The sequence below is a fragment of the Macaca thibetana genome, chromosome 6 (assembly GCF_024542745.1).
Source record: "Macaca thibetana thibetana isolate TM-01 chromosome 6, ASM2454274v1, whole genome shotgun sequence".
NCBI lineage: Eukaryota > Metazoa > Chordata > Mammalia > Primates > Cercopithecidae > Macaca > Macaca thibetana.
The window spans coordinates 2760213-2780341 of NC_065583.1; the positions used below are offsets into that span (position 1 = coordinate 2760213).

The following is a 20129-nucleotide window of genomic DNA, read 5'->3' on the forward strand; positions in this document are numbered from 1 at the left end:
GAGATGATGCCTAAGAATATCCAACGGGAGATACTTGGTTGCTTTTGAATAGGTAATTTGCATGGCGCTCAGGAAGGAAAGATGAGAGGGTTTTAACTTTGTGGGTGGTGAAAAAAAATCAGGAACGTGACCCGTTTGTCACATTCGGAATCGTTGGCCACGTTTTAGGAAGCAGTGTCAGTGACTACAGCATTCTGTTTGGAGTTTTATTGAAGATTTCATTCTATAGACATTTTGGAGCACTTATGTGTCAAGTGCTTGGCAAGGCCAGGGGCAGCCCCTGTAGCAGTTCCCAGGGACCCCGTAAAGCACCAGAGGGGATGTTGTGTGAGTATGGCTGGTAACCCTTCTCTCTCCCCTCCCTCGTGACTCCAGGTCACTCAAACTGGGCCCCGGAGAGTGAGAACCCAGAGTCCAGGGGCTGGAGAAATGGCTGTGAAACCCCTGCACTCACGGAGTTTTAATTGTACTAGAGGAGGGGTCAGACAAGTAGAAAATACTTATCGGATAGTGATAACACTACTGTTAGGGGTCAGGGTGTGATGGGACGGAGAATTATTTCAAGCAGCAGTTTTGGAAGTTCTCTTTGAGGAGGTAACATCTGAGCAGAGATGTGAATACAGTGAGGGAGGAAACGATGTGAACGTGTGGGTAAAGTGCCTTCTAAACGGAGGCAACAGAAATGCTGTCCAGAGAGAAGTGTGCTTGGTCAACTCCAGGCTTGGCAAGGTCAGTATGACTGGCGAGGGCCTAGTGAACAAGGAAGAGTGCGAGATGGTGTTGCAGGGGTAACTACAGGCCTTGAAGGAAGGAAATTTGGATTTATTCTGTGTGCCTGGAAATGAGTAGATTCGAAACTGAGTGACATGGCTGGGCACATTTTGATAGAAGCACCGGTCAGCTTCAAGGAGGGCAGACAGTGGTGGGGCTAGAGGGGATACAGGAAAACCAATGAGGAGGCGATGACCGCAGTCCACAATTACAAGTAGCCTCCCACAATTATATAACCTTTCTACAAGGCATTTGCTTTGAGAGCCTAATGATTCTAAGATACGGAAGGGTTCTGGGTGCTATGCTCAGGAGTTTGGATATTATTGTTTTCAGGAATATAATATGTATTGAGCACTAACTACATGTTGGGCAGGTTTTTTTGGGTTTTTTCTTGAGACACAGTTTCGTCTTGTTGCCCAGGCTGGAGTGCAATGGTGCAATCTTGGCTCACTGCAACCTCTGCCTCCCGGGTTCAAGTGATTCTCCTGCCTCAGCCTCCCCAGTAGCTGGGACTACAGGCGTGCACCACCACGCCTCACTCATTTTGTATTTTTAGTAGAGACGGGGTTTCTCCAGGTTGGTTAGGCTGGTCTTGAACTCCTGACCTCAGTTGATCCACCTGCATCGGCCTCCCAAAGTGCTGGGATTACAGGCATGAGCCACCGCGCCTGGCCATGTTGGGCACTTTTATAAGCACTTTACATTATCTAATGCAACCAAAAACTGAGGTTTGTCCTATTAATAAATGAGAAAACTGAGGCACTGATCTGTTAAGTGCCTTGCTCAGGTCCCATGTCCTTGGAACCAGGAGTCCTTCTCCTGTTGATGTTGGAAGGTTCAAAAGTGCTCTTATTACTTGTCACCCAGATGGCAAAGAACTGACATACAAAGGGCCAAGTCTTCCAGAACTGAAAACAGTAATAAAACCTTCATTTATCTGACCTGTTTGTCCTGGTGATGCTGTAGTCTGCTAGGAGTGCCCTTCCACAGGCAACTAAAACAAACAAAAAAGCTATTCAAGCCGAAGAGCAGCAGTGACACCTGTGATACAATGCCTGACACACCCTTTGGCTTTAGCCAGGACTCACACACTATATTGTTCTGAGCGTTCACTGAGGAAGGCCCCGCTTCTGTCAAGGATTCTCATTAGGAACCAGTCTCCTCAGAGAAAGGAGGTGAAAATGTGGTCTGGAGAACCCCCTTCCCTTCTGCTCTATTAACTATGGATATGCAAATGAACACTTACATTTGACCAAGACCTGCATCACCAGACTGTTTCCTCTTCCCCAGGACAGTGGCTACTAGCCAGTAATTCCTGGGGTCCGTTTGCTAAGCCCTGTTAGGACCTTTGCAGTGTGATGTAATAAGATCTTCCTTTAGCCTCATTTCTTCCCACTTCTTGACTTCTACTCTCTGCTTAAATCATACACCTCTTAGAATTTCCTGAATATACACTATGCTCTCTTAGCCTCTCTTGCCATTACTCCTATTCTTCCCTGCACCTTCTCATTTCCTCCCCTCTTCTGTTCACCCAACTAATTCACTCTATGGCACTATGTGCTAGGAGCTACTTGACAGCAGAGATCAGGCGTCATTTACCCTGAATTCATAGAAGCCGACTTATGCTAGGAGCTCAATGTTAGTTGCTTGAATGAACTACACTATGAGTAGGAACAAGGTCTTACTCATCCTTGTCACAATAACATGCAGCACAGGCCAATCACTTGAGTCTCTTGACCACAGACCATCAGATAATGCCACTGTGTATACAGGCAGAGAAATAACCTACCTCAATTAAGTTCTCAGCATTCATAAATATTTCAGAGACCTTTCTCCTCCAGACTGTTGTGATATTTTTCAGGAGTCAGGCAGTTGGAAGCTCTGCAGTATGTAGGAGAGGGGTACTGGCACCATATTCTGCAGCTCCACTTTTATTTGTCAGAGAACCCTGACTGGTAACCTCTTTAAACGCCCAGAGGCCCATTTCACAGAGCTCAAGTGGAGGGAATGGCCCTATTTGAGTCTTTTGGATGATGATCCAGCCAGAGAGGAAATACCTTGGTCACTCAATTCTCTATAGTTCCAGAGGGTGCTGTGTTTCTTGCTACCTAGTGCATCCGAACTCCTGGTTTATTTCAGACTTCCCTACCATGAGCTCCTTCTGAGGTCCAAATCACTAGCAGCTACTGAGTGGGTGCTCAGTAAAAACTCATGACATACGGGTCCTATCTGTTAGTTCGCCGCACATAGGTTCGACTGCATGGCCAGTGATCACATGGAAGGCCTCCTCCCACCAGCTGACTGGATGGGTACTTAGCCAGAAAAGGTGACTTGTGAGGCTTGTCTTAAAAGGATGATCAGGACCAAATGGGTTTCTTTCATGGAATTTTAGAATTAGGACAAAGACACTTGGGTGTTAGAAGATGAAAGTTCACTAGATATGAGAGTTGATGCTGACATCTTGGGTCATGTGCAAATTTAGTTGTAAGCAAAGGAATCCAACCACCAGTGAGGGGATGGACAAAGCAATAACAGAACCCATGTGGTGGTGGTGGCAGTGGCGAGGGGTGGGGGATGAAGACAGAGGGAGAGAGCAGGCACACGTGCTTGGCTGCTGGTGGTTCCCAGGTGCCACAAGGCCTGGCTGTACTGCACTTTAAGTTACAAAAAATCCTCATATATTACTGAAACTTCAGTTCTCCCTGAGAACGGACACTGAAATGAAGGGCTTGGGCTTAACAGGATATGGTAACAAGGGTCCTCCCTCCCAGACCCTTATACTCCCAGAACTCCTCCCAGTTGGTTGGATTCCTTTGCTTACAATTAAATTTGTACATGACCCAAGATGTCAGCATCAGCTCTCCTATCTAGTGCTTTCATCTTCTAACACCCAAGTGTCTTTGTCCTAATTCTAACATTCCACGAAAGAAACCCAATCGGTCCAGATTATTACTGTTTCACAAATAAACAGCACCCTTCCCCTCATTCCAAGTTTGGAGGCTGGAGGAGGATGGGGCAAATAATTGACACTGATATTCTCCACTCTTCTGCCCCTGCCTCCTTCCACACACACAGTTCTCAACTCAGCATGCTGGGTCTCCTTGCCTATATTCAAATACAAACCATTGGAGTTAGAACAGGAAAGAAGGGGGAATAAAACATCAGACTAGCCGTATCCTTGGGAACTTAGATTTTTAATAATCTCTCTCTTCTACAGGGTCTCCTCCTCTCCAGATTTTATTTATTTTTTTCTTGTTCCCCATATGATCTCAAGAGATAGAACTAGAGGGGAAGAAAGGAGGCAGACAAAAGAAATGGGTAGAAAATAGATGGAAATGATAAAGACAGCAGCAAAATAAAGCTCAAAAGACAAGCACAGGACAAGAGAGAAAGGGAAAAATGAAAGATTTTGAAGCCTAGGATGGAGGCAACGACTCAAAATTGGCAAAATATTAACTCTGAGAGGTCACATAGCCCAGAGACTGGATGCTGAAGGTTTAAACAGTTAAGAGTTCACAGGAACTTACTCCATTGCCACCCACAAACATCTTCTGTACCCATTGTTTGTGGATGCCCGTCTCTCCCAGTGGAAAGTTTCCTTCTCCTGTTCAAAGAGATCCCTACAGCCTCCGCCTGTGTTCCAGACCTTATTTTCCCACTTTGAGCTGCATGTCCCCTCCTTTCTGTACCTTCACTCTTCCACACCTCTTTTTTCAGTTTTGAACATGCTCAATCCTACCTTAAATCATACAAACACTTCCTGGCAGATTGTTGGATGGCTACATCAACACCATTCTCAACCCCCCTTTTTTGTGCCTGCCTCCTCTATAGAGGCTGGAAAGGTTAAATACTTCTTTCCACAGCCTTCCTTGTGCTAGGAGGTGGCCATGCAATACAGCTGTGGTCAATGAGCTGTAAGCAGGAGTCTACTGAGTGGCCTCGGGGAAAAACTTTCCTCATCAAAGGCACTGATGTTGCTGGTGCTCCCCTCCTCCTCCCTCCTGCCTTGAATGCAGACACTTTACTTGATGCTATGGCCATCATGATGTAACCATGATGGAAACCCCATTAAACTTAAGACACTGAATTGTTTTATCTGTGAACAAGTGACAGCCACCTCCAGATTTGTTATGTGAGAAAAATACATCTCTACTTTCTTACACCATCATGGACTGGGCTTTCCATTGTTTGCAGCCCACAGCTCTTCTGATATGCCCCAAGCCCCAGCCTCCCTCTAGTTGTCCTTCTGAGTCTCTCCCACCTCAGTAAAGCTGCTAAGTTCTTTTTAACACTTCACCACTCTTCAACCAGCTCAAACAGGTTTTAAGCCATCTGCCTTCAATTGACAGCCCAAACAAAAGGACACAGTTCTACTTTTTATTTTTTTTGAGACAGAGTCTTGCTCTGTTGCCCAGGCTGGAGTGTAATGGTGCGATCTCAGTTCACTGCAAGCTCCACCTCCTGGGTTCACACCATTCTCCTGCCTCAGCCTCCCAAGTAGCTGGAACGACAGGTGTACGCCACCACGCCCAGCTAATTTTTTTGCATTTTTAGTAGAGATGAGGTTTCAGCATGTTAGCCAGGATGGTCTTGATCTCCTGGCCTCGCGATCTGCCTGCCTTGGCCTCTCAAAGTGGTGGGATTACAGGCGTGAGCCACTGCAACTGGCCGACATAGTTCTATTTTTATCTTACTTTGCCCTCCATAGCATTTTACAGTATTAAATATTCCTATCCCTGTGTTAAAACTATCTTTTTACCTTTGTGGCACCAACTTCTGATTTTTCTGTTTTTCTTTTTGCTGCTTTTTCCACTTAGCGTCTACTGCTTCTTCTTTTTCCCACCTACCCCATCAATGACAGTCCTGCAAGTGTCTCGTCTATCACTTTCTGCTGGCTATCAGGACTCTCCCTCGGATGTCCCACAGACTCATGGAAATGTACGCAAAGTGAACTCATCATTGCCCCGCAAAGTTGGGCAACTATAGGTGTTTTTAATTATGGCAACCTTATCTACCAAAGAAAGAACTCCAAGTCATCCTAGACTCTTCCTTCTCATTTAAGCAGCACATTTAGTCAGTTACCAAATTTCCTAAATTCTGCTTTGTGATTGCTTGTATTCTTCCTCTCCTATCATACTGACACTTTTTTAGTTTAACCCTTATAAACCAAAGAATATATCTTACTCATTTTGATTTTCTAATCATGTCTAACACATATTTAGGACTTGGTAAATGTGTGAAATAAACAAAGCTATCTTAACTACCATAATAACTATAGATCTATAAAATCTTCCTATATTGTTTTGAGTATGTTTTTGAGTTGCAACGTTATTTTTGTTTTGAGACAAAGTTCTTATTCTGTTGCCTAGGCTGGAGTGCAGAGACAGTGTCTCACTATGTTGCCCAGGCTGGTCTTGAGCTCCTGAAATCAAACAATCATCCTGCCTCAGCCTCCCAAAGTGCTAGGATTACAGGCATAAGCCACCTTGTCCAGCCTCAACATTTTGTTAATAGGTCAGATGGCTATGTCTGTTAGTGTTCAGTCCCTCTGTCTTTTCTTTTCTACTTTGATAGCCAGAATATGACACAAAGATTTGTATGTGATTCCTTTGTACTTATAGGACTATGTTATTTTCTAAATGATCATTTAATGACAGTTTAAGAACTATTAATTGAGAACTCAAAACAGCATGCTATTGCATTAAGATTTGCATACTTATTCCATTAATTTATGGAAACCAGACTGTAGTTAGGGGACAAAGTAACAATGCAGGGGAAGATTAGGGGCATGGAAGGGTACTAGGAATTGGTAAAGCTAAATAATTTTGATCAAAAACATCCAAGGAAACCAGACTGTGGAACAAGAGCATCTAGACAGCATACAGACAGCATAAGATTGTAAAAGAACAAAGATTTCCCAGCATTCATTATATTTATAGGGTTGTAACATTTTAGAGCTAACAGAGAACCTACAAGATTTCTAACTCCAAAATCATTCATTTACCAAATAAAGAACCATAACCTGGTGGAAGTAGGTGACTTGTCCAAGGCAGTGGCAAATTAGGACTACATACCAGGTCTCTGGGCTGTCCAGTTAAACACGCTCACATTTTTCTCTCCAGTGTAAAGTCTCTGATGGCCAAAGGAGAATGTGCAGTATGATATAACAGAACTTATCTTCAGCATGAGTCTTCATTGTTTATATTAGCCACTTAAAGCTTTTGATATAAAGTAAGTTATACCTTCTGAATCAAGATTTCTCTACTTTTAGATGAATTCTCTGCAGTGGTATTATCTGATATATTATACTTCAACTGGAAAATTCCCACAATCATCACATTTATTAGGTTTCTACATTGTATGTCTTATATGATTATTACTGAAGAGTTAAACATGATGTAGGGGCCAGTGGAAACATTCCTCACGTATGAGTTCTCTGATGTCGAGTAAGGTTTGTACTCCGGCTGAAGGCTTTTCCGCATTCATTACACTGATAGGGTTTCTCTCCTGTATGAGTTCTCTGATGCACTGTAAGGGATGAATTCTTAATGAAGGCTTTTCCACACTGATCACATTCATAGGGTTTCTCACCAGTATGAATTCTTTGATGTTCAATAAGGTAAGCACTCTGGCTGAATGCCTTTCCACATTCATTGCACTCATAAGGTTTCTCTCCAGTGTGAATAACCTGATGCACAGTCAGGGATGATCGTCCAGTGAAATGTTTTCCACATACCACACACTCATAAGGTTTCTCTCCAGTGTGAATTCTCCGATGTTGAGTTAGAGATGAATTCTTACTGAAAGCTTTTCCACACTGATTACATTCAAAAGGTTTTACTCCAGAATGAAGCCTCTGATGTTCTATAAGATATGTACTTTGGCTAAAGGATTTCCCGCATTTGTTACATTTGTAGGGTTTTTCTCCAGTGTGATTTCGCTGATGTAGGGTAAGAGTTGAGCTCTTACTAAAGGCTTTGCCACACTGACTACACTCATAGGGTTTTTCTCCAGTATGGCTTCTCTGATGGACAATAAGATGCATGCTTTGACTGAAGGCTTTTCCACATTCATTACATTCATAGGGTTTTTCTCCTGTATGAGTTCTCTGATGGACTGTCAAATTCATGCTTTGGGTAAAAGCTTTCCCACATTCATTACATCTGTAGGGTTTCTCTCCAGTATGAATCCTTTCGTGTTGAATAAGAGATGAATTCTTATGGAAGGCTTTGCCACACTCTTTACACTGATACGGTTTCTCTCCAGTGTGAGTTCGTTGATGGACAGTAAGATTCATGCTCTGACTAAAGGCTTTCCCACATTCATTACATTTATAGGGTTTCTCTCCAGTATGAATTCTTTGATGTACATTAAGGGAGGAGCGTTCAATGAAGTGTTTCCCACATACATTACACTTAAAGGGTTTCTCCCCAGTATGAATCCTCTGGTGCTTAAGAAGGGATGAGCTCTGGCTGAAGGTTTTGCTGCACTGATTACATTCATATATCTTCTTTCCTACCAACATTCTTTGAGTTTTAACTAACTCAGAATTTTGCGTGGCATCTTCTCCATGTGAATTACAGTTATGGGGCCTTTTTACCATAGGAATGCTTTGTTGTGTATCAAGGATTGAATCCTGACTGGAACATCTTTCAAATTCATTACCTCCACATACTCTCCTCTCAGTGAAGGTTTTCTTAGGGGTAACTGCCACTTGGCTCAGATGACTATCCTGTTGTCCCTCTAACCAATTATTAGGTTCCCAGGTTTCCCCTACAGTAGAATGCCAGACACCTTCCCTTTCCATTAGTACCCCATGGCATAAATCTTCAGTAATATTGGGCTTCAGAGTTGGCGCTTTGGTTTCAAGTCTTGTCTCCCAGTCTGAGAAAAAAAAAAAAATTCAAGTGCACATTGGTTTCTATGCTGGGAGACTGGAAACTGCATAAGGTGGGAATGAGAGAATTAAACTAGCTCTCAAACTAAAATAACTGTTGAGCACATTTGAGAGCTTTCAAAGATGCACCCAAAATAAGGTAGAGAAATAGGAAGAGAGAGAAAGAACACTGAACTGGTCCACAGATAACAGGGAAACTGAAAGCAGGGGATGGCAGATATACTGGGTAAGCAGAGAAAAGAGTGAGCCCTTTCAGGAGGGATGCACAGTGAAGGCACTGGCCACTGGAGTAGGTGCTACATAAAGAAGATGGAACGAAGGAAACAGATGCAGAAGAGCTGGGCTTGGGAAAGGCAGATCAGGAGACCCTGCACACTGTACCTGGTATTCCTAGCAGCAGTTTCTTTCCTCCTACAAGGCCACCTAGGAATCCTACACCAAATTAATCTTCCTAAAATGTCACAGTGTGACACAGTGTAAAGATTGCTGACCCAAAGTCAGACAAACTTGGATTCAAACCCTGGCTCTTAACATCATCTTAAGTAGTTACTTGTCTCACTGGGTCTGAGGGTCACAGATACAAAATGAGGATTAAGAAATATGGTCAAGGCTGGGCGCGGTGGCTCATGGCTGTAATCTCAGCACTTTGAGAGGCCAAGGCAGGCGGATCACTTGAGGTCAGGAGTTCAAGACCAGCCTGGCCAAAATGGTGGAATCCCACGTCTACTAAAAATACAAAAATTAGCTGGGCATGGTGGCAGGTGCCTGTAGTCTTAGCTACTTGGGAGGCTGAGATGGGAGGGTTGCTTGAACCCAGGAGGTGGAGGTTGCAGTGAGCTGAGGTAGTACCACCGCACTCCAGCCTGGGTGACAGAGTGAGACTCTGTCTCAAAAAAAAAAAAAAAAAAAAAAAGGGAAAAAAAAGAAATATGATACAGGAAGTAAATAAAATATGATAGGAAGTAAATAACAATCTATGTGGTATAGTTTGGATGTGTGTCCCCACCAAAATTTCATATTGAAATGTGATCCCCGGTGTTGGAGGCGGGGCCTTATGGGAGGTGATTGTATCATGGGAGTGGTTTCTTAGGAAAGGTTCAGCACCATCCCCTTGGTACTGTCCTCTCTATCATGAATGAGTTCTTGTGAGATCTGGTTATTTACAAGAGTGTAGCACCTCCCTCCTCACTCTTGCTCTTGCTTTTGCCATTTGATGTGTCTGCTTCCCCTCACCTACTGCCATGACTGTAAGCTTCCTGAGGCCTCCCCAAAAGCAGATGCTGGCACTATGCTGCTTGTACAGGAACTGTGAGCCAGTTAAGCCTTTTTTCTCATAAATGACCCAGTCTGAGGTATTTCTTCATAACAATGTGAGAATTGACTAATACAGAAAATTGGTACTGGGAAGTGGAGAATTTCTATAAAGATACCTGAAAATGTGGAGGTGACTTTGGAATAACTGGGTAACAGACAAAGGTTGGAAGGGTTTGGAAGACCCAGAAGAAGACAGGGAGATAAGGGAGAGTTTGGAACATCTTAGAAACTGGTTAAATGGTTGTGACCAAAACGCCGATAGTGATAGGGACAGTGAAGTCTTGGTTAAGGTCTCAGATGGAAATGAGGAACTTACTGGGAATTGGAGGAAAGGTCACTTTTGCTGTGTCTTAGCAAAGAACTTGGCTGCACTGTGCCCCTGCCCTAGGGATCTGTGGAACTTTGAACTTGAAAGTGGTGATTTAGGGTATCCGGTGGACGAAATTTCTAAGCAGCAAAGCACACAAGAGGTGGGTTGGCTGCTAACAATCTATGCTCAGATGTGAGAACAAAGAAATGACTTAAAACTGGAACTGATATTTAAAAGGGAATAAGTGGAAAATTTGCAGCCTGGCCATGTGGTAGAAAAGAAAAGCCCATTTTCAGAGAAGGAATTCAGGCAGGCTGCAGAAATTTACATGAGTAAAAAGGACCCAAGTACTAATAAGCCAAGACAATGGGGAAAAGACCTCAAAGGCATTTCAGAGAACTTCACAGCAGCCCCTCCCACCAGAGGCCTAGGATGACTGAATGGTTTCCTGGCCCAGGGCCCAGCACAGCCTTGGGACACTGCTCCCTGCATCCCAGCCACTCCAGATCCACCCATGGCTGAAAGGGGCCAGGTTACAGCTCAGGCTGCTGCTTCAGAGGGTACAAGCCGTAAGCCTTGGCAGCTCTGATATGGTATTAAAGCCTGTGGGTATACACAGTTCAACCGTTAAGGCTTGGGAACCTCTATCTAGATTTCAGAGGATGTATAGAAAAGCCTAGGTGTCCAGGTAGAAGCCTGCTGCAGGGGCAGAGGCCACACAGAGAACCGATCCTAGGGCAATGCAGAGGAGAAATGTGGCATTGGAGCCCCCATGTAGAATCCCCACTGGGGCACTGCCTAGTAGACCTGTGAGAAGAGGACTACACACTTAAAAGTGTGTAGCACCTCCCCCTGCCACTCTCTTGCTCCTGATTTTATCATTTGATGTGCCTGCTCCCCTTTGCCCTCCACTATGATTGTAATAAGCCTCCTGAGGCTTCCCTAGAAGCAGATACTGGCACTAATGCTTCCTATACAGCCTGTAGAACCATAAGCCAATTAAACTTTTCATATAAATTACCCAGTCTCAGCTGGGCATGGTGGCTCATGGCTGTAATCCCAGCACTTTGGGAGGCTGAGGTGGGTAGATCACCTGAGGTCAGGAGTTCAACACCAACCTGGCCAACATAGCGAAACTCCATCTCTACTAAAAAAAAATACAAAAAAAAAAAAAAAAAATTAGCCGGGTGTGATGGTGTGCACCTGTAATCCCAGCTACTGAGAAGGCTGAGGCAGGAGAATCACTTGAACCCAGGAGGTAGAGGTTGCAGCGAGCCAAAATTGCGCCATCGCTCTCTAGCCTGGGTGACAAAAGTGAAACTACATCTCAAATAAATAAATAAATAAATAAACAAACAAACAAATGAATAAATTACCTAGTCTCAGGTGTTTCTTTATAGCAATGTGAGGACAGACTAATACAGTATGTAAACTACCCTTTGGGAATATACTCCTCTGGAACATAAAGTACCAGAACATACATGAAACTTAAAGGGAGGATGACATAATCTAGAGGTTTCTTCCCCTTAAACTTTAAGCAGGCTGTAACTTATTCACAGGGGTAAGACAGTCCTAAAGGATCCTACTACTTCCTAAATATCCATTCCTTAAAGATGAGAACTGGTGGTAGGGACAGGCAAGGGCATCTGCTGAACTGTTTGAGAGAAGGCTGGAAAAGGACCTTGCAGCTACTCAGACTTCCATTTTCTTAGATCCTATTTCTTATCCCAGACAAAATAAGGGGTAGGGGGCTGGAACTGCAACCTGAGAATCAGCTTTTTGACTGCTGATCAAAGTCAACAGAGAGAGCTGAACACTGAACAAACCAACCAAAGGCCTATGGGCACAAGCTTTCCTGTGAAGCAAGAAATATGCATTAACCAGGCCTATTTCTTCCAACCTGATCTGCTTACGTGAAAAGAGAGAAAAAGTGGAAAGTCCAGCAGGCCCCACCTCCAAAACCACCAAGTGACCCCAAACAGAGGACCTGTCAGACTCAGTATGAAAATACCAGCAGGTGGCCGGGCGTGGTGGCTCACGCCTGGAATCCCAGCACTTTGGGAGGCCAAGGCAGGCGGATCACGAGGTCAGGAGATTGAGACCATCCTGGCTAACACAGTGAAACCCCGTCTCTACTAAAAATACAAAAAATTAGCCAGGCATAGTGGCACACACCTATAGTCCCAGCTACTAGGAGGCTGAGGCAGGAGAATGGTGTGAACCTGGGAGGCGGAGCTTGCAGTGAGTCGAGATGGTGCCACTGCACTCTAGCCTGGGTGACAGAGCAAGATCCTGTCTCAAAATATAAAAATAAAAATAAAAGCTAAAAAAATAGAAACTACCTACTGGAGAAAATATTTGCAACATATGACCCACAAAAAACTAGAATGGAGACTTGGAAAATAACGCTTATGAAACACCAAGCCCACTAGAAAAATGGGCAAAAGACTTGAATAAGCACTTAAGAAAAAGAAACCTGAATGGTCTGCAAACGTAAGCAAAGATGCCCAATCTCAACAGTAACCAAGGGAAAGCCGATTAAAGCTGCAACAAGATACCATTACCACATTCGCCCAAGTAATAAAACGTAAAAATTCAAACTGACAGCTTCAGATTTTGGAAAGATGCAGTAATGGGAACTTCCACATACTCCTGGTGGAAATACAATCTGATTCAAGCATTTGAAAAATAGTTTAGTACAACCTAGAGCAAGCACATTGGCTGATTTAGCAAGTCTACTACTAGGTACATATACTTAGGTAACTCTACCTTGCAACAGTATGAGAATTCATGATTCTTCACGTAGCATTGTGTACAACAGCAAAAATTGGAAACAACACAAATGCCTGTCATCAAAAAATAGACAACAAGATTGTCAAGTGTTTATACAATGGAATAACTGACAACAGCGAATATTAATAAACTAAAGCTACACATATCAATATGAATGAATAAGCAAAGGCACATGATATATATATGTGTGTGTGTGTGTGTGTGTATATATATATATATAAAAGATTCAATTTAAAGTTTTAAAACAGACCAAAACCAAATATATTGTTTGCAGATTCAATGATAAATGGCAATACTATAAGGAGAGGGAAAGGAAGTATCACAAAGTTAGAATAATGGTTATATTTTGGATAGAGAGAGGTAAAAGGATGTGAATGAGGAGATGCACACCAAGCATTTCCATGGCACTAGCAATGTTCTGTTTCTTCACCTGGGCTCTGGTAACTAGATATCTGCTTTATTATTATTACTATGTATTATTGTTGTTGTTGTTATTATTATTTTGAGATGGAGTTTCGCTCTTGTCACCCAGGCTGGAGTGCAATGGCTCTATCTTGGCTCACTGCAACCTCCGCCTCCTGGGTTCAGGTGATTCTCCTGCCTCAGCCTCCCAAGTAGCTGGGACTACAGGGACTACAGGCATGCACCACCATGCCTAATTGTGTCTTTTTAGTAGAGATGGGGTTTCACCATGTTGGCCAGGCTAATCTTGAACTCCTGACCTCAGGTGATCCACCCACCTTGGCCTCCCAAAGTGCTGGGACTACAGGTGCGAGCCCCTGTGCCTGGCCTGCTTTCTTTTTTCTTCATTTGTCTTTATCATTATTAACTAAAAAGAGAAGCAGAGAAACAGAAGGGTACAGTGGTTACAATAACACTAAGATGAAACTTTGGACTTTTGAGTTAATGAACTCAAAATGAACTCTGGAGCTCCACCACTATTAGCTGTGTGACTTTGGGCAGGTTTTTTTTTTTTTTCAGACAGAGTCTTGCTCTGTTGCCCAGACTGGAGTGCAGTTGCATGATCTTGGCTCACCGCAAGCTCTGCTTCCCGGGTTCATGCCCTTCTCCTGCCTCAGCCTCCCGAGTAGCTGGGACTATAGGCACCCGCCACCATGCCAGCTAATTTTTTGTATTTTTAGTAGAGACGGGGTTTCACCGTGTTAGCCAAGATGGTCTCGAGCTCCTGACCTCGTGACCCGCCCACCTTGGCCTCCCAAAGTGCTGGGATTACAGGCGCGAGCCACCGCACCTTGGGCAGGTTTCTTAACCTCTCTGTGCTCTATTGTCCAAATCTGTTAAATGGTACCTATCTTATAGTGCTGATGTAAGAACAAAAGTTAGTTAATATTTATAAAGGGCTTAGAAGAGTATGTAGGTTTTTGTTGAACAGTACAGATTTTACACATTCTTCTGTGTATTTCAAAAATCAAATTAGAAAAAGAGCAAAGTATTTGCTATTCTGGAAAATATTAATCACTTTAAGTTCAAACATATTTTTGTACTACAGAAAACTTAATAGTAGGATTCAGTATACCTTCATGGAATTTAGACTTAAAAGTTCTGAGGAGTTGATGCTTATGGAAAAAAAAAAAAGATTAGCTACAAATTTTTTAAAAACTGGCAGAAGAGATTTTCTCAGGAACACAGGATGCTGAAAGACAATGGGGCCGTGCCTGCAAGAACCGAGGGCAGACTGACGTGACTCAAGAACTCCACGTGGTCAGCACTCCATACATGTGCAGAGAAATGCAAAACACAGTCTTAAATATGAAAGATTCAGTAACAACAGTACTCCTAAACCATTTTTGCTGTTATTTAGATATTCAATTTGAACAAAAAATAAACATGAGTGAGGAAGTTAGTTTGAGTATATAAAAACTGGCAGTGAAATGCTGAATCCACTTCAAGGATGAACCTTGAAGACATTATGCTAAGTGAAATAAGCCAGTCACAAAAAGACAAATATTGCATGATTCCACTTATGTGAGGTATCCAGAGTAGTCAAATTCATAGAGGCAGAAAGCAGAGGTTACCAGGGGCCGGAGGAAGTGGGGAATGGGATGCTACTGCTTAAAGGGTATACAGTTTTCATTAGGAAAGATGAAAAAGTTCTGGAGATGGATAGTGGTGCTGGTTCCACAACAATGTGAATGTATTTAAATGCCTCCAAAAAATTATACACTAAAAATGGCTAAAATGGCAAATCTTATGTTACATATGTGGTACACACACACACAAACACAAAACATTACAATTTAAAAAAAAGACACCTAAAGAATTACATTTCAACTATTTGGGAAATCCTTATGTCTGAAAATTAAGCAGTGAATTTGTAAATTCTGACAGGTCAAAGAAGAAATCACAATGGAATGAGATAATATTTTATGTGTTATAGCCAAAGCAATGCTTAGAGGAAATTATATAGCTTTAAATGTTTTTACAGTAGATAAGAATGGCCCATAATCTGTGACCTTTGTTTCCACCTTAAGAAGTTAGACAAAGAAGATCAAATTAAAACCAAAGTGGCGGATCCTCTTCCTGATAAGGTGGAGTAGACCTGTTCCACCATGTCTCTTTCACTGATAAACCTGAACAGAAAGCATGAAGCAATTATCTGAGGGCCCTGAAAAGTAAACAGTAGCAGGTGAACTGGGGAGGAAGACCAAAATCTAAAGTACCACTGAACCAGTGGTGAGCTTACCTTTTTTTCCTCAGCTGTCTTCTGTATTAAACTTATACAGCAATCTGAAAACAGGCACTGAGGCAGGAGAAGGCAGAGGAGGTTCTCCAGGAAAAGCTCTAAGGCCGGTTCATGGAGCAAGAAAAGGACTTCTAATGTTTAGAGACAGCAGGGGGAACTGCCTATTTTCTTCCCTTTCTTTGTTCTGTTGCACCCCAGCACCTAAGCAATCCTCTGGTGGCTGCTGCAACAGCAGTGCCACTGCAAGCTGACAGGAGCCCAAAACCATGAGGAGAGGGTCCTTCTTCCCCAAGCAAGGGAGCTGTGGTCCCAAGAAGGGTAGTGAGAAGCCCCGCTTCATCTTCTCTTTGTCTTCCTGCTGCTTGGCTCTGCATAAGGACAGTCACTGGAAGTCACAGCAAAGTGGGGCAACTACAGGCCCCTGCACTGTAGCCAGAAGAGTAAAAAGGAGAGCCACAGGGAACCTGAAACTACTGCGGACATAGACAGGGAAGAATTTGGGAAAATCACCCTGGAAGTTATTTAAGAACTCCTGGGCTCACCTGTGAGATACGTATGCCTGAATCTGACCCCCTAAGCAGCATACATGGACTCTGAGAATAAGAGGGTCTGCTGCTTAAATTCCATATTGGCCACAGAGTGACACACATGTGAGCAAGATTCAAGCAACAATGTGAAGTCTCTGACAACTAAACTGACATAGAAACCACAACGCACAGAAAGCTGTTTGGACTTGGTAGTCTGAGCTCAACCAGGTTGACTGCCTGCTAAAACAGAAATATCAACATTTTCTTTTGGATTTCAAGAAGTCATAGAGTTTTATAACATTACATCCTAAATGCTCATGATGCCTTTTGAAGTCACTGAGAATATAAAGACCCAGGAACATTTCAACTTACATGGGAAAAGATAACCAACAGACATCAAGTGAGATGATACCATGATCTTACAAGGACTTTAAAGCAGCTGCCTTACTTGTTCCAACAAGTAGAGTGAACACGCTCTAAAGAAATGGAAATAAAATCTCAGCAAAGAAAATGAGCATATAAAAAAGAACTAAGTGGAAATTCTGGAAGTGAAAAATATACAGGTTTTTGTTTTGTTTTGTTTTGTTTTTGAGACGAAGTCTCACTCTGTTGCCCAAGCTGCTGGAGTGCATTGGTGCAATCTCAGCTCACAGCAACCTCCACCTCCCGGGTTCAAGCGATTCTCCTACCTCAGCCTCCCGAGTAGCTGGGACTACAGGTGTGCACCACCATGCCCAGCTAATTTTTGTATTTTTAGTAAAGACGGGGTTTCACTATGTTGGTCAGGCTGGTCTTGATATCCCAACCTCATGACCCACCAGCCTCAGCCTCCCAAAGTGCTGGGATTCCAGGCGTGAGCCACTGCGCCCAACCCTACAGTATTTTTAATATGTGAAGATTTATTTATTGATATGGAAAATAGAAATCTTGCTAAATAGGTTCAACAGCAGAAGGGTGAAAACAGGAAATAATTAACTTGAAGACAGATTAAAATAAATTATTCAATCTGAACAACACAGAAAAGATCGAGAAAAAATACAGATGAAGAGCACCTCAGGGATGTATGGGGCAACAACAAAAGATCTAATATTTGTCTCACTGGAGTCCCACAGAAGGAGAAAATGTTTGGTGCTGAAAAAGTATTTGAAGAAATCATGGCTAAAAACTTATATTTGACACAAGACTTCAACCTATAGGTACAGGGTCAACCCAAAGAAATCCATGCCCAGATGCATCAAAATCAATTTTTTTTTTTTTTTTTTTTTTTTTTTTTTTTTTTTTGAGATAGAGTCCACTCTGTCGCCCAGGCTGAAGTGCAGTGGTACAACCTTGGCTCACTGCAACCTTCACCTCCTGGGTTCAAGTGATTCCCGTGCTTCAGCCTCTCAAGTAGCTGGGACTACAGGCATACACTACCACACCCAAGTAGTTTTGTATTTTTCGCAGAGAAAGGGTTTCGCTGTGTTCTGCCCAGGCCGGTCTCAAACTCCTGGCCTCAACTGATCCGCCTGCCTTCACCTTCCAAAGTGCTGAGATTACAGGCGTTCGTGAACCACCATGCCCAGCCATAAATAAATTCTAAAAATGGAAGTACAAAACAATCTTGAAAGCAACCAAGGAAAATTGATACACTACTTGGTGGTGGGGCAAAAATATGAATAACTGAATTTCTCATCAGAAACCATGGATGCCAGAAGGAAGTGGACTAATTATTTCAAAGTGCTGAAAGAAAAAACCACAAACCTAGAGTTCTATATTAGCAAAAATCTTTCAGGAATGAAGGTGAAATAGAGACATTCTCATATGGAAGAAAACTAAGAGACTTTGTCACCAGGAGACCCACCCTGTTAAGTCATTGTAATATCAGAGCCAGAACTCTTAATGTTTTTAAACAATGCTGGTTGCTTAGACATCAAGAGTATAACTAGGACGAAGAAGGATTTATCCAGGAAATAAAGAATGGTTCACTGTTAAGAATCTATTACTATCATATTAATAGGTCATAGGTCATATGATCAACCTGATAGATGCTTCAGAAGTATTCAATTGGTATCCTTCATCCATTCCTGATTCAAAAACAAAAATATTAGCATTGCACCAAGAATAAAAATAAAACCCTAGAAGAATTCTCTCTAGTAACAGAACCAAGGAAAAGGTGCTTACTATTACTACTACTATTTAATGTTATTTCAAAAGTGTGACCAATATGGCAACTGAGATGGGGGAAAAATTTTTTCCCAAATTATATAACTGTCTACCTACAAAATGAAAATCGTTAGGGTGGCTTTACTCAGAACTGATGAAGTGCTGTGGGCTTGGTTAGGGTGGCTTTACTCAGAACTGATGGAGTATTGTGGGCTTGGAACCTGAGCATTATAGGTCAGAAACTAGCTCTTCCAGGATTAAACAATGTTTCAGATCCTTGACATTTTACTATCTCATTGATACAGCACATAGCATTATGATTGGATGTAATAAAGATCCAGTGATTATTAGCTGTTATCATTACCATTATTAATATTTTACATTAAGCAACATACAGTTCTCTCTGCCTTTCCTTTTTGCCTAAACAAGACTTTTGAGTAATAATACTGAAAATACTCAATACTCCCTTAATGGCTTGGAATGTTTTTTCTGCCTTCCCTCATTAACTTATAGGATTTATATAACTTTGATACTCATCAAGACACGAACAAGCGTCTCCAGACCGAGGTGTCTGGTCTGTCACAGACCCCTTAGTACATATGGCTGGCACAAGCCAGAGCAGAGGCTGGGAGCTTGCACAGTATTGGTGTGTGGGATGGGACTGGGCAGCAAGCAGGTCCCATGCTTCCTGAAAAGGGCAAGTTGATTTATTTCTTTTCTCCTTTTATATTTCTTCCATCCTCTGGGTAACAGTTAAGCTACTCCTAACACCCAACTAGACTATTTCTATACCCATCTGTCTGGATTTTCTATTTAAACTCTTGCTACCCTACAATGCATTCTCTCCATATAGCAGTCAAACTGATTTTTTGAACATGATAAATCATTCATTCAATAAATACTTATCAAGCCCCAGGTACTGTTCTAGGTGCTCAGGATATAGCAATAAACAGAAAAAATGTCTGCCCTTATGAAACATATTTTAGCAAGAGAAAGGAAGATAGTAAGAAAATCCTTAGTATTTTAAGTGGTATACCTTATAGAAAAACAATAAAAGCATTTAAATGGATATAGGGAACATGATGGGTGAGAGGAAAGGTCTGCAATTTTAAACTGGGTCATAAGGAAAGGCCTCACTGAAAAGGTGACATTTAAACCAAGACTTCGGGGGACTAAGAGAGGAAGTCATAGGACTATCTAAGGGAGAGTTTCCCAGACAGGGTAACAGCCAGTGCTGAGGCCCTGGGGCAGCAGTGGGCCTGTCTTATTTAAGGAAGAATGACCTTTTTGAATACTTCTACACTCATTATAGTATTTTAGATCAGTTTTCCTAGTAATGGAAGCAAAGATATGTGTATATGTTAAACATCAGTGAGGCTCATGTGAGCATGCAGGTAGAGTCTCTAACTATATAAATTCTCTGTGTGTGTTTCTATACGTGTATACACATATGTTTACATGGACACACACACATATACACAGAGGTAGTTACCCAGTACATCTCTGAAATGTTGCCCAGGCTGGAGTGCAGTGGTGTGATCTCGGCTTACTGCAACCTCCGCCTCCTGGGTTCAAGTGATTATTGTGCCTCAGCCTCCCAAGTAGCCGGAATTATAGATGTGTGCTACCATGCCTGGCAAATTTTTGTATTTTTAGTAGAGACGGGGT

At 42.5% G+C, this 20129-nt stretch overlaps 1 protein-coding gene across 4 annotated transcripts in view; it reads right to left on the minus strand.

Moving 5' to 3' along the window:
- Positions 1-3945: 3945 nt before the first annotated feature.
- The window catches only part of ZFP2 (ZFP2 zinc finger protein), a 49422-nt gene continuing 33238 nt past the window's right edge, over positions 3946-20129 (minus strand). For 3 of the 4 annotated variants that reach the window (XM_050794218.1, XM_050794219.1, XM_050794220.1), the window contains one exon: positions 3946-8655. In XM_050794218.1, coding sequence (XP_050650175.1) covers positions 7193-8578 — 1386 coding nt within the window. In that variant the 5' untranslated portion in view covers positions 8579-8655 and the 3' untranslated portion in view covers positions 3946-7192. Of the gene's footprint in view, positions 8656-13061; positions 13237-20129 lie in introns of those variants that run through there. The other variant, XM_050794221.1, reaches the window with a different exon arrangement.